Below are 14,127 nucleotides of genomic sequence, written 5' to 3'. Positions count from 1 at the left end.
TAAAAAGCACAATACACAGCTGGCTCTAGGGGGCGACCAAACCATATACTAAGAATGTGGTATAACAACCACAGCTTAACTAGACTCAGTGACTAGAGCACATAGAATTGCTGGGACCCCCAGGAACCTCCCAAAGTAGTGACACAGGGGACCCACGGAGGACGGGTTTAGTGTATGAACACAGGCACGAGCTCTTTAGAATCCATGGGAAAGTAGCGTTGGAATTTTAAAGATTACGGACACTTTGGAGAGGACTTTAAGCAAACCATTTAGAACATAGAAGGTTCTAAGGCCAGCACCCTTGAGAGTACTGAGATACCCGTGTTACCTATCCCAGAGGAGCCGGGTGCATAGGGGTCAAGTGATATCGGAAACCTTCGTAGTTTTCAATGGCATGATGCAGTAAAGTGCTGCTGCTGGAAAGATGAAAAGTGTCCGGTGGAATCCAAGCCTGGATCTGAGGTGAGAAGAACCTGACAGCAGAGGGGACAGAGTCTGGGTCACTTGAGGGTGACCAGGGGCACGATAGACGAAGGCCCACCGTTATCGGGTGCTTCAGGTGAGATGACGCAATGCTTGACTCTGCAGCCACAGGGATCAGGAGATGTCTGTGATTACCAAAGTCTGGAGGTGAGCTGTCCCACAAAGGATGTCAATTGCTGGGAGGTCAGTGTCCGGGTCGAACACCAACAAGCCTTGGCAACTGCAACCCATGTGGACAGAGGAAATCCGCTTCGGTGAAGACCAGCAAGGTCCCGGGTAGCCCGGTGACCCACAGCAGTGGTTCTAGAAGGAAGGAATCATACCTCCCACACCAGTTACTGGTGTGGAGGTATGATTCCAAGTTGTATGACACCAAACACAACTTGTTTCTAAGCAGCCGTTTTAAAGTTAGCATTTACCGCAAGGTTATAATGCACATACATATATATATGGTTGGCTGCATCACAAACAACCCCATAAAATAGGTTCGGAAGGCTGCAGAAGGGCTCTGCTCATGCAGGTGCACCCTCTCACATAAAATCCAGCACCCTGCATTCAGGATTGATAAGGCCTGCCATAGGGGTGACTGATAGGTTTATATGTGCAGTGATTTAGAATAGATATAGTGAACCTATATCTAAGTAAGGGGTGCATGTACCACCTTACACAGGCTGTAGTAGCAGACCTGTGGTGTCAGTTTGAATTGTCTCGATACATGCTGCAGCCCCTGAGAGGCCTCTGGGGTACCTATGCCCTGGGTACATAGTATACCATATACTAGGGACTTATAAGGGTACCCCAGAATCCAATTTTGAGTGTACCTAAAGTACATGCAATCAATTTAGAGGAGAAATAAGCCACACTGGGGTCCTGAATAACATGATCCTAGTCAATCTAAGTCGACAACAGTGATACATCAGCAAAAAGTGGGGGTAACCATAAGAAGCAGGTCCTACTCTCCTACACCTGTGACTGGAGTTGGGCTTTCTTAAAATTTTAATCTCCATCACAAAAAGCAGCCCAATTACTCCATATTTCTTTGAATGGTGGGATGATTTAGCAACAAACAGGCAGACAGGGTCTTGGCACCCTAAAGATAAAAGTGAAACTGGCAGTACCACTTTCTTAAAGACGCAGATGCTAAGGTGAAAATAAACAGCAAATCTCTTCATTTTAGTAGTTGGCTCGTGCATGTACACTTGCCAGCGGACTGTTTTTTTTCTCCAAAAGGTGTGTCTTTCTGCAACTTAACCCCTTCCACGCGGGGCTAATTCCCCGAGGTTACAGGGGGGGGGAGGGGCCGCGCGCAGCGGCGCTTTGCTCGTGACTCTGCACAGTGGAGCTGTGCTCGTCACGACTCCGCCCACTCCAATAGAACCCCCGAGCTCAGTTCATCATGAGCACAGCTCCACTGTGCATCATGACAAGCTGAGCTCGTCATAAGCATGCAAGAGGTTAAACCAACAAGTATGAGTTACCCTTAATTCTACTAAATTAGTTTTATACCTTTCCTCTTAGTGTTCCGTAATTAACTTTTTGACAATAATTTTCTATGCTGAAATCCAGGTCATAACACAAACTGACCAAAGAGATATTCTTTTCTTACAAGCAGGTCACTCAAAACAGAAGAAGCAAGTATGGCTGCTTTTTCAAGAATGAAAGCATTGCATCTCTACAAGATTTCTTGCCAGATACCTAAACGTCTTTATTTTTTGCCAATTTATATATGCGATAGGAATGTGATGGTGTTGATGTCCCCATGGGCATTATAGACATTTTTAAAGCTGTTGAAATAGTGCAGTTCCATTCAGTCTGACGGGTGTTGTCAATTGTTCCCTGCCCGCCTCCATCGCAATCTTTCTACTTGAACAGTCCTTGGACTTTTTGGCTATATGTGCCGGCATGCTTATATCCTGGAACATAGCCAGTTTGGTCCACCAGGTCTTCCCGTCCAGCTTTGCCAAGCCCTTTTCCTGAAGGATCAAACCTCTCCTTGTGGGAGCCCGTGAATCTTGAGACATCAGTAAGCCGGGTCACAGTAGGAGATGAAACTGCTTTCTGTTTAACAGAGAAAAAATATTTTTGATCAGATTTATACAAATATTAAATAGAAACATTCGGTATTGTTCTAAGAACTATCGAAGCAATGGAATTAACCAAGTTACTATTTCTCCGTATATTTGTCTCTGCAGGGAATTAAGATATTTCACATAATCTGACTACTTAAATACCCTCACAAAATTCTGACAAACTTACAATACACCAATTGACTATAGCAGTTGGGTGTTGTGTACTGAAAATAATTGAAAAACCATAGTAAAACAGAGAGAACATGCATTCCCATAGAAAGAACAAGCTTTCCTTGCACACTAAGCCAGATACAACCTTGAAAGGGTAACTAGATTTTCAAAACACAGCAGGGGCATATTTATAAAGTAGTGATGGAGCGTGGCATTAGCCTTTCTGGCTTAACACTTTGCTCCACCACTTCTGAAAACGCCGGGCTGCACTGTATTTACGACAATACAGTGCAGCCCTGCGTTTCCCCCTACACTGGTGATAATTTCCGCTGCCAAGAGCCAATGCACTTGCACAGTAGTGCAAGGGGGCCTGCGTTGTGGGGAATTATTGTTTATGTACAGGAAGATGTCCCTTCTGGCACATAAACAATCTTAAATGGCGATTTGTAACTTCTATGTGTGCTGCTTTGTGCAGCTCACCTCGAAGTTGCAGCAGGTCAATTATTTTTAGTTCAAAAAGATTTTATTAAGTTTTAAGACAAAAAGAAAAAGAACACATACAATACAAAAAAGAGTAAGGAAGTTACAAGCATAAGTGATCAAATAATCAATATGAAATGCAAAAAACCAAAAATTCGCAATATTAACATATAATAATAAAAGAGAATCATAAGTCAAGAGAAAGGGAAGGAGGAAAGGGAGGGAGAGGGGAAGGAAATAACAAGTCATAGGATCATAAAGTCATAAATTACAGAGTTACAGTTGAATTATAATGTAAAAGTACATCAACAGAAAAAGCATATCAATATCATTGCAGAACATAAGAATCAATAGGAGACCAAAACGATTGAAATGATTGTAAGTTATGAGTAACGCCTTTAAGAGATAATTGCGCTCCTCTTCTTGTAAAGGTAATCCAAGACCACCAAGCATGGACTGAGAGAGAAGAAGCATCTTTCCAACAGAAAGTAATGGATTTTAAGGCAGCTGTGATTAGAAAATTAAACAATTTTGTCTCTGACTCAGAAAGGGGATAAATTAGGGCAAACGATTTGCAAATTAATAAAGTAAAAGAAATATCATCTCGTAAAGGTAAAATTTTTAAAATTACACTCCATACTTCCAACCAAAATTTCATAATAACTGGACAATCAAACAGCATATGGCGAAGCGAACCAGGGTTAGCATTGCAGTGCCAACAAACATCAGAAGGTAGTAGTTTTGCACGAAATAAACGTGATGGAGTCCATAAAGCGTTAAATAAAATATAGGCATTAGTTTGATAAAGGGACACTGGGAGCCAGCCTGAGATACTGTCCAACCATATAGAGGACCATGAGTCATCTGACAGGGATATGGAAAGTTCATTGTTCCAAAACGATGCAATAATCTGAACATTGGAGCCCATTGAGGTGGAAAGTTTTTTATAAAAAACAGAGACAGCTTTAGGGGACGATGTTGCAGCTGTGAGGTAAATTAATAGGTCATTAGTGGTGGAAGAGGGGATACCATTGGGAAAGGAGTCCAAAATAGAGTTACACAAAAATTGATATTTTAAAAGGTCAGTAGCTGGGAGATCAAACTTTAACTGTAGTTGATCAAAAGGAATAAAAGCAGTGCCATTAAATACATCTTTAAGATGTAAAATTCCTTTTGAAATCCAGGAGGACCAGAAGGTAATGTTTCTGTTCAATTTAAGTAGTGCACTATGCCATAAAGACAAGTGGATTGTGTAAAGAAGGGGCATTTCAAAATTAGAGTCTAAATCGTTAATTATCAATCTAGAGGACTTAATGATAGAAGAAAGATGAACAACCTTCGCTGTGGATGACATTGACAGCAGTGAAGGTAAAGAAAAAGGCCGTATAATGGACGCTTCAATATCCAACCAAATTGGAGTCTTTACCATATGTGAAGTATTAAACCAAAGGGTGCTCTGTTTTAAGATAAAAGCTTTATGGTAAAGGTGAAAGTCCGGCAGGGAAAAACCAGCCTGAGCCTTAGGAAGTTTTAACTTTTTGTAAGCAATACGAGGGGCTTTGTTAGACCAAAGGAATTTACATAAAAGTGTGTCAATAGTTTTATAAAAACTAAGAGGAAATTGGGTTGGGATCATAGCTAGCGAATAAAAAAGTTTAGGCGCTATAGTCATTTTTATAGATTCCATTCTTCCCCACCAAGTAAGATGAAGGGCAGACCACTTGGACGTTTTGCTTTTAATGTAGTCAATTAAAAAATCAGAGTTAAGTTTTAATGTAGCTGGCAGTGATGAAGCAAATAGTATACCCAAATACTTAAGTTTGGATGTTTGCCAAAGAATATCTTTGTTTGGGAGCATCTCTGAGGTACAAAACACATTCAAAGGAAAAAATTCAGTTTTGCTTACATTCAATTTATAACCTGAAACCATAGAGTATTGAGTAATAATGTCTAATAGGGAAGGAACAGAAGAAAGAGGGTTATTAATAAATAATAAAACATCATCTGCATATGCTAAAGTTTTAACAGTTACATCATTGATCACAATACCCTTAATATCATCACAAAGGCGAATATAATTAAGGAAAGGTTCAATACCTAAAAGAAATAACAGAGGAGAAAGGGGACAACCTTGTCTAGTTCCTCTAAAAAGCGGAAATTGACTAGAAATTTGACCATTAATGAACAAACGAGCAGTAGGGGCAAAATATAAGGCCGAAATCATACGAATAAAAGGGGCACCAAAATCAAAGGACACTAAAGTTTTAAACAAAAATTGCCAGTGGATTTTATCAAAAGCTTTTTCTGCATCCAATGCCATCACTCCCGCAGGAGAAGTAAGTTGAGAACTTTGTTCAATAATGTGTAGTAGCGTTCTAGTATTATTAGCAGAATATCTATTTTTCATGAAACCAGATTGATCTGGGTGAATAATGGAATGGAATACCGGAGCTAGTCTAGTAGCTAGGATTTTCGCATAGAGCTTACAATCCTGGTTTATTAGGGAGATGGGGCGATAGTTAGAGACCAAGGTAGGATCTTTATCAGGCTTAGGCAGTACAATAATTAGGGCGTCTGTAAACGAGCCTGAGATTGTACCAGAGGAGCCAAAATGAGAGAAAAGGGTATCCAAATAAGGGAGGAGAAGGGATTGAAATTCTTTGTAAAATTCCGCTGGGATACCATCCGGACCTGGGGATTTATTTTTGGGAAGTGACTTAATGGCAAGCAAAATTTCTTCAGATGTAATTGGCGAGTCAAGACCTGTTCTCTCTGATAGGGAAATATGGGGTAAGTTGCACTTATTTAAAAAGGAGTCGATTAAAGACTCAGGGCAGGTGTCCGGTTTACTATAAAGGGTAGAATAAAAACTTAAAAATTCTTGCACAATATCGTTATGAGAAATAGCCACATTGCCTTGAGATCCTCGTATAGAGGTAATCTGAGTCTTATTTCTTTTAATTCGTAAGTAATTAGCAAGGAGTTTTCCTGATCTGTTGGTACTAAAACGAAATTTAGCATTGGACTTTGAAAGTTGGACTCCTGCTCTCTGACTAAGAATGGAATTAAACTCATAGCGGAGTTTTTGAAGTGTGAGTTTGTACTGGGAATCATTGGAAGAGATAAACAAATGCTCAAATTTAGCAATTTGTTTTTCTAAATGCTTAATGTTAGCGTTAAATTGTTTATTCTCATGAGCCATAATAGAAATAGTGGTACCTCTAATGTAAGCCTTAAATGCATCCCATCTGGTAACAATTGATGTGGAATCTTCAGGGTTAAATAAAAAATTATATTTTATAGCCTGCAATAGCTTAGGTTTGTGCTTATCAGTAAGTACAATGTTGGAGTTCATACGCCACCTATTTTGTTTAGTAAAGGTCGACGAGATGTTTAAGACAAATGAAATTAGAGCATGATCTGAAATGTCTATAGTTCCTATAACAGGATTAGTAGCTGACTGGAGTAAGGAAGGTGAAATCAAAAAATAATCAATCCTTGAATGAGAGTTATGGGGATTAGAGAAAAAAGAAAACCATTTTTCAGTGGGAAAGTGTAGTCTCCACACATCAGCCAGTTTAGTAGTGCTAAGGAAAGACTTAAAAGCATGAAAAACTTTAGGGGGTCTAAACTTTGTAGTAGAAAGTCTATCAAGTAATGGATCAATGATCACATTAAAATCCCCTCCAACAATCAACGGAACTTGTCCCAACTTTAGAACTTCTGTAGATAAGTGTGACCAAAACGAAGGATCATCGGCCGTAGGGCCATAAATATTAAGCAAAAAGAAGGTGGAATCATGAATTTTAACTTTAACAACAATATATCTACCTTCTGCATCTATAAATTTATTAAGAATCTGACAGTGTAATCTCTTTGCAAAGAAAATTGCCACTCCATTTTTCTCACCAAGGGCAGGTGATGAGACAATAGTGTCAACCCACTTTTTGTTCATATATTGCAAAATGGTATCATCAACATGAGTTTCTTGAAGAAAACATATATCAGCTTTAGAGGCCCCCAAGTAATCTAAAATTTTCGTTCTTTTGACCGGATGTCTCAGACCTTTAACATTAAGTGAGACAATTTTAACATCATGTATAGTAGCCATAAAGAAGTAAAATGAGAAGGAAAAGAGGAAGTAAAGAAAGAGAAGAGGGAGAACAGCCATGGAAGAAAAGTAACTCTACACAGAAAGCTAGAACAGGCAGGGAAAGACACAAAAGGAAGGAACAGAAAAAGAAGAAAAAGGTACAAACAAGGCACATAAATAAGGACACAGAGTCGCACACCCGTTCCACAAGCATGGCCATATACCGTTGGAGCTCATGAAGAAAGAGAAAAAACGCCAGGAATGCTCAAATCAACCATGATCAAGTAACAGCAGTTTGAGTTTCCATCGATGACGAAGTTTGTTGTTCCAGAAAGAGTCTCAAATCTGCAGGACGATGAAAAGATTTCGAGAAGGAGTCTTTCCAAACTCGCATTGTGGACGGATCAAATAGACCATACTTAAAACCAAGGCTTCTCAGATGTGGACGCATAGAAGAAAATTCCTTACGAATGGCAACCGTTTCCTTAGCAAAGTCTTGATGGATAAATATTTTGGAGCCATTTACCAGAAGCGAAGGAATGTCTCTGACAGCTTTCCTTATGAGAACCAAGTGATGGTGACGCAAAACCTTAAAAATCACCTGCCTGGGTTTGGTATGACGTAGATTCCTGTGTGAGGGAATTCTATGTGCTTTGTCCACCTCAAATGTTTCAGGAAATTTGACATTGAGAAGACCAGGCAGTAAGGATTCCAGGTACAGGCGACAGTCGGAACCTTCAACTTCTTCCGGCAAATTGAAAATGCGTAGATTATATTGCCTATTACGGTTCTCCAATTCCAACAATTGGGTATGCATTGGTACTATCTGATCCATTAAAGGTGTAAAAGCATCAAGTTTGGTTTTATTGTCCTGAATTTTAATAGAATTGTCAGAAACTTTCGTGGATATTGACGCCATATCTTTACGCACATTTTTCACTTCAGTTGCAATAGCATCAGTATTCATGCGCAGCGCCTTTATTTCTTCCAGTATCCGAGTAAGTGAAGGTTCAGAAGTTTCAACAACTTTCGATTTATTTGGGGGAGGAGACACCTGCTGCTTCCTTTTGTTGGTAATAGAATTTTTGTTATCCATCTCGAGGGGAAAAAACAACTTATTGCAACAAAAAAAAAAAAAAATGCAGAATTACCAATTCCACCTCAAAAATGTAATAAATTTAAGAAATTTAATAAATGAGGGAAAAGGGTAGTAAAAGCTCCCAAAGCACTCGAACAAGAGGAAATGAAGGGGTTAATGTGAGCCTTGGGAGTGGCTAGGCCCAAGCCAGGCCCTTTCTTCAGGAATGTCCCGCCCCTTGTGCTTAGGTAATCGGCAGAACAGGAGCTGAGGCTGTGGAGAGGAGCCAGGAAGCAGACCGAGTGAATTCCACACGATGAAAATGCCCAAAATTCGCATGAAAGGTAGGGGGCCAGCAGAGGAGGCAAGCGCTGCATAAACTGAGCAAACCTTGAGGTAAAATTCGTCGTTTTTCAGCTCATTAGGCTGGTGAGGTTACGGAGCTCCGGTGGCGGCGGCCATCTTGCCGACGCGCTCGCGCGACTCTGCAGCAGGTCAATTATAAAATGATTGTTTATGTGCAGGTAGGGCCAGACTGGCTACCGGGCGTATTGGTGTGCTGCCAAGCTGGGGGCTGATTTCACTGTGGTGGGGGCTGATTTCGTTGATGGGGACCTGCGTTTGCTTCTAAATAAATAAAGCAAAACAAATGGTTTTAAGCACATGCAGGTCCCCATCAACGAAATCAGCCCCCAGCTTGGCAGCACACCAAAACACCCGGTAGCCATTCCGGCCTTGTGTGCAGGAAAGGACACCTTCCAGTACATATACACATATACTATCATGCATGGTGTTTTGCTGTTTTAATGTGTGCTGCACAATGCAGCACACATAAAAACAGCAAAAACGAGGTGCAGCGTCAAAATTAATGGATGTTGCGACGAAACGCCCACCGCAACACCCATTACCCACCCCTTTCAAGGTGAGTATAGTGTGAAAGGGTGCCTTATTTACAAGTCAGTGTTAAGCCACGTTAAGTGGCTTAATGCTGCCTTGTACATAAGGCGAATTCCGTATCGCCACCACAACGTTCAAATAATTGACATTCTGGTGGCAATAGGGGCTTGTAAATGGGAAACAGTCAGAACACCATGTCCTCAGCCACTTGCGTTCTGACTATGCAAGTGCTACCAAGCACTTGTCTTAACCACGCATATGCCTTAACCATGTGTATACGTGGTTAAGGCAGTGTGCTGTCTAGCTGGTGGAAGCAGCCAAGCAGCTGGAAGGATCGGGAGAGGAAGCAACGCGGTGAGGTAAGTGGAGCTGGGGTCGGGTTTGGCCAGGTAGTTTGTATGGTTTTGGGGGTCGGGGTAGTTTTCAGGGCTGGGGGTTCGGGTTTGTTTACAGGGCTGGGGGGGTGGGGGTAGTTTTCAGGGCTAGAGTGGTTCAGGGTAGTTTTCAGAGTTGGGGTGGTTCTGGGTAGTTTTCAGGACTGGGGAGGTTGGGGTAGTTTTCCGAGATGGTGGGTCTGGGTAGATTTCAGGGCCGGGGGGGTTGGGATAGTTTTCAGGGCTGGGGCAGTTTACAGGGCTGGGGGGTAATTTTTATGGCGGGGGTGTTTGGGGTAGGTTTTAGGGCTTGAGTGGTTTAGGGTGGTTTTCAGGGCTGGGAAGGTTGGGTCGTTTTCAGGGATGGTGGGTCTGGGTAGTTTTCAGGGCCAGAGGGGTCGGGGTAGTTTTCAGGGCAGGGGGTAGTTTACAGGTCTGGGAGTTCATTTTCAGGGCTAGGGGAGGGGTTTGTTTTTTCAGGAGGGAAGGGGTCGTTTTAGGTATCAGGGCAGGGGCTTGGGGGGGCCTTTTAGGGCTTAGCGTGGGGGGCAGGGATCATAAAACTTTTTAGGCCTTAGGGGCAGTGTAGATTTTAAGGCTCAGGTAGTTTTTAGGGCTTAGGGGAGGGCAGGGTAGTTTTTAGGACTGGAGCAGGGTAGTTTCTATGGCTCTGGGTGAGGGAGTTGGTTTTCAGGAGGAATTGGTTCGTTTTAGGACTCAGGGCAGGGGCAGGAGTCGGGAGTTAAGACTTACCTTTCAGGTATTAACCACGGATATGTCTTTACCATACATGCCTTGAAAATGCATAATTCTTTGTAAAGGTATGCGTGGTTAAGGCATATTCGTGGTTAAGACTTGCATTGTTGAGACAGCGTGAAACAGGCATGCATGTTAAACCCATGCGTGGTTCCATCACACAACCCTTGTAAATATGCCGCAGCAGGCTCTAGGTGTAGACGGTAGGACTGTATGTCCGCATTGGCCTATGAAACATAAGGACTATAATAAAAGCAGCAGCCAACATAGACAACAAGCATTGACAAAGACAAAGGCGCATATTCACAGGCCCCTAAAGCCACCAGATCATCACTTTTTTTGGCGTTGTGATGGCGGACAGGCTTTGCCTTATTTACAAGGCAACATTCAGCCACTTGGGGCCAGATGTACAATCCTCACATTTTGCGATTCACAAATTGCGTCACTTTGCGACTCGCAAAATGCAATTTACAACAGTGTCTCAGACACCGTTTGCGATTCTTAATGGGGTCGCAAATTGCATGCCTCATTGATATTCATGAGGCATGTGCAATTTGCGACCCCATTAGGAATGGCCAGCACTCACAGGGATGGTGGTGGCCTGGTGGGGTCAGCATACCACTATGTCTGTGACTGCTTTTTCAATAAAGCTGTCTCTTTTTTAAATGTAGCCCGTTTTCCTTGAAGGAAAACGGGATGCATTTAAAAAGAAAAAATGAAACTTTTCAGTTTCATTTTTTAAGGGCAGACAGTGGTCCCTGGGACCACTGCCTTCTCTTAAAAAATTATTTTCGCACCCCATCACAAAGGGTATGGGGTTCCCTGGGGACTCCTTCCCTTTTGAGAGTTGAAGTAGGTGGTAAACTGAAACTGTTTCGTGGCCGCAAATGCCGTCACAAAACAATAGTACATTGGATTGAGACTTGTTATTAGGAAGGGACGCCCCTTCCTAATAGCGAGAGTCGCAAGCGCTATTTTGCGAGTCAGTGACTCGCAAAATAGCGTTTGTACATGCCAGGACCCTTTTTTGAAGTTGCAAACAGACCGATCTCCTGTTTGCGACCAGTCGTACATCTGGTCCATCATGTGGCTTAATGCTGCCTTGTAAATAAGGCACCCTTTCACGCTATACTTAGGGTGAAAGGGGTGGGAAATGGGTGTTGTGGTGGGTGTTCCCTGGAAACACCAATTGATTTTGAGGTTGCTCCATACTTTCAAGAGTGGCTTAAATATGGGGCAGTGCCAAAATTAAAACCAGGGAAAATCTGGACTTAACAGGGTGCAATGAGAATAAATGCTTTAGTTGTCCTAGTGTTTGCTGTTTTGTATGTGTGCTGCATTGTGCAGCATACATAAAAACAGCAAAACACCATGCATAATGGTTTATGTACAGAAAGGTGTCCTTTCCTGCACATAAACAATCATTTTAAAATTAAGAGTTGCACCTTTATGTGTGCTACATAAAGTAGCACACATATAAGTTACAAATCGCCATTTAAGATTGGTTATGTGCAGGAAGGGGCACTATTGTGCAAGGGGGCCTGTGTTGGTGCTAGGCAGCTGCAATTAGTACCAGGCAGAGAAAAATGCAGGGCTGCACAGGGTTGTTGAAAATATGGTACAGCCCTGCATTTCAGAGGTGGCGGAGCGCAACGTTAAGCCAAGAAGGCTAATGCTGCGCTCCTTCACTTCTTTGTAAACATGCATCGTAATGTCAGACCTTGCAAGCTGGTGCAATGTTTACAGTTTTTAAAAAAGGTTTTATTACAAATAATTGGAATACAAATAAGACAAAAGGAAGAAAACATGCCTTCCTAATATGATGGCCATAGGGCTGCAATTTTAATATTTAAAAAAACTAATACTTACATATAATTTAATTAGAACAATATGGGTGCTTGTTAGCAGGGAGGTGACCTATAATGGTTAGTGAAACCCTTATTCAGTTTTAATGCACATTACAGGAAACTATGCTATTGGCTTTGACTTACTACAACCTAAATGCATACTCTAAACCCACGTGAATGTCTAATAGAAATAAAGTGACAGAGTAAGAAAAGAAAATAAATTGGCAAAGTAGCGTATCAGACCACTGACCCTGGTTCTGAAGTGCGCTTCTTTAAGGAAGAAGTAGACGTGTAATCAGATAGAATATTGTCACTCACAGTACTACAGAGCCAATGGATGAAGTAGGATGACCTATTGCCCTGTGCTTTATTTTCAAGATTAATTTATTTAATGTTATTACTTTATTTCAAAGATTAATTGATAAAGAGGACTAACCCAAAACCCTTGCTTGCATTTAAGTAAGGACGAATCTTGTATTGATCAATATTTTTCATTTCTTGAGGCTGCAAAGCACACAATGCTGTCTCTAGGCCAGACCAAAAAACGTGAAATGTTGCATACCACAAATGTTTTAGGTGAACTACATAGAAGAAATAAAAAAAAAAAAGGCCAGCAGTGCAGAGCTTGCACATGTTGTTCAGTTTCCGAAAGCTATGATTAGCCCAAAAAAAGACTAAAGAGATCACAAAATATTCCATGTCAAGCCTGAGGATAGCAAATTCAGTCTGGCTTTCTTTGTTTACTGGGATGTGTAGTCATTCATGTACAGCAGTCGCAGAATGTAAATGATAAAACTATGCCTGGATAAGGAATATGTGTTACAGCAACCAAATGATGGCCGGAATGCTGACAATGCAAACATTCTCCCACAGTCAAAAGATCTGGGTTAAATCCATCATTCTTTTGCCCACTACGCCACACCCGTGTTTGAAATCAGCCATATGCAAATAAGTCTTGACCCTGTGCCCCATGGGAACAGTCTAGACCGAACTGCCAGGCCAGGTCCTCCCTCGACCGGCAACAAGCATCCTGGGACCGGTTTCAGGGTATGCCACCCTTCTTCAGCCAGGCTAGCTTGAATCCAGAGGCACAGAGAGCAAGGGACCCACGTCTGGGCATACCCATCCCACTTAGGGCAAAAAGTGTTGCATCAAACAAATGATGGATGGAATGGTGGCAATTCAAACATTCTCCCCCAGTCAAAAGATCTGGTTTCAATACATTGTTCTTTTGTCCACTACGCCACCCCAGTTTGGACCCAGCCATATGCAAATCAGTCTTGACCATGTGCCCCATGGGAACAGTTCAAACCGAACTGCCAGGCCAGGTCCTCCCTGGACCGGTCCTCCCTGGACCGGAAACAAGCATCCTGGGACAGGTTTCAGGGTATTTCACCCTTCTTCAGCCAGGCTAGCTTGAATCCAGTGGCACAGTGAGCAAGGTGCCCACGTCTGTGCATACCCATCCCAAATGCATCAACTGTTGTTTTTGCATTTGTCACCCCGAGTGGGACGGGTATGCTCAGACGTGAGTCCCGTGCTCTCCATGCCACTGGAATTGAGGTATCCTGGCTGAAAGCCTTAAACCGGTCCTAGGATGCTTGTTTCCAGTCCAGGGAGGACCTGGCTTGGCAGTTCGGGCTGGACTGTTCCCATGGGGCACAGGGTCAAAACTGATTTGCATATAACTGGGTTCAAACTGGAATTGCATGGTGAGCAAACAAACCATGGATTTAGGCCCAGATCTCTGTACTGGGGTGAATGTATGACATTGTTCTGCATTCTATCCATCAACTGTTGTGGGACGGGTATGCTCAGAGGTGAGTCCCGTGCTCTCCATTCTACTGGAATCAAGCTATCCTGGCTGATGAGGGCTGAA

The 14,127-nt window shown here is 42.3% G+C and overlaps 1 protein-coding gene across 1 annotated transcript in view; it reads right to left on the bottom strand.

The window, feature by feature from the left end:
- Positions 1 to 2,292: 2,292 nt before the first annotated feature.
- The window catches only part of TPPP (tubulin polymerization promoting protein), a 440,224-nt gene continuing 428,389 nt past the window's right edge, over positions 2,293 to 14,127 (bottom strand). The window contains exon 3 of the mRNA XM_078687675.1: positions 2,293 to 2,541. Coding sequence (XP_078543801.1) covers positions 2,344 to 2,541 — 198 coding nt within the window. The 3' untranslated portion in view covers positions 2,293 to 2,343. The remainder of the gene's footprint in view (positions 2,542 to 14,127) is intronic.

The sequence above is a fragment of the Lissotriton helveticus genome, chromosome 4_1, assembly GCF_964261635.1.
Source record: "Lissotriton helveticus chromosome 4_1, aLisHel1.1, whole genome shotgun sequence".
NCBI classification, from domain to species: domain Eukaryota; kingdom Metazoa; phylum Chordata; class Amphibia; order Caudata; family Salamandridae; genus Lissotriton; species Lissotriton helveticus.
The sequence above is the reverse complement of the archived record's forward strand: the minus strand, read 5'-3'. Positions and strand labels throughout refer to the sequence as shown.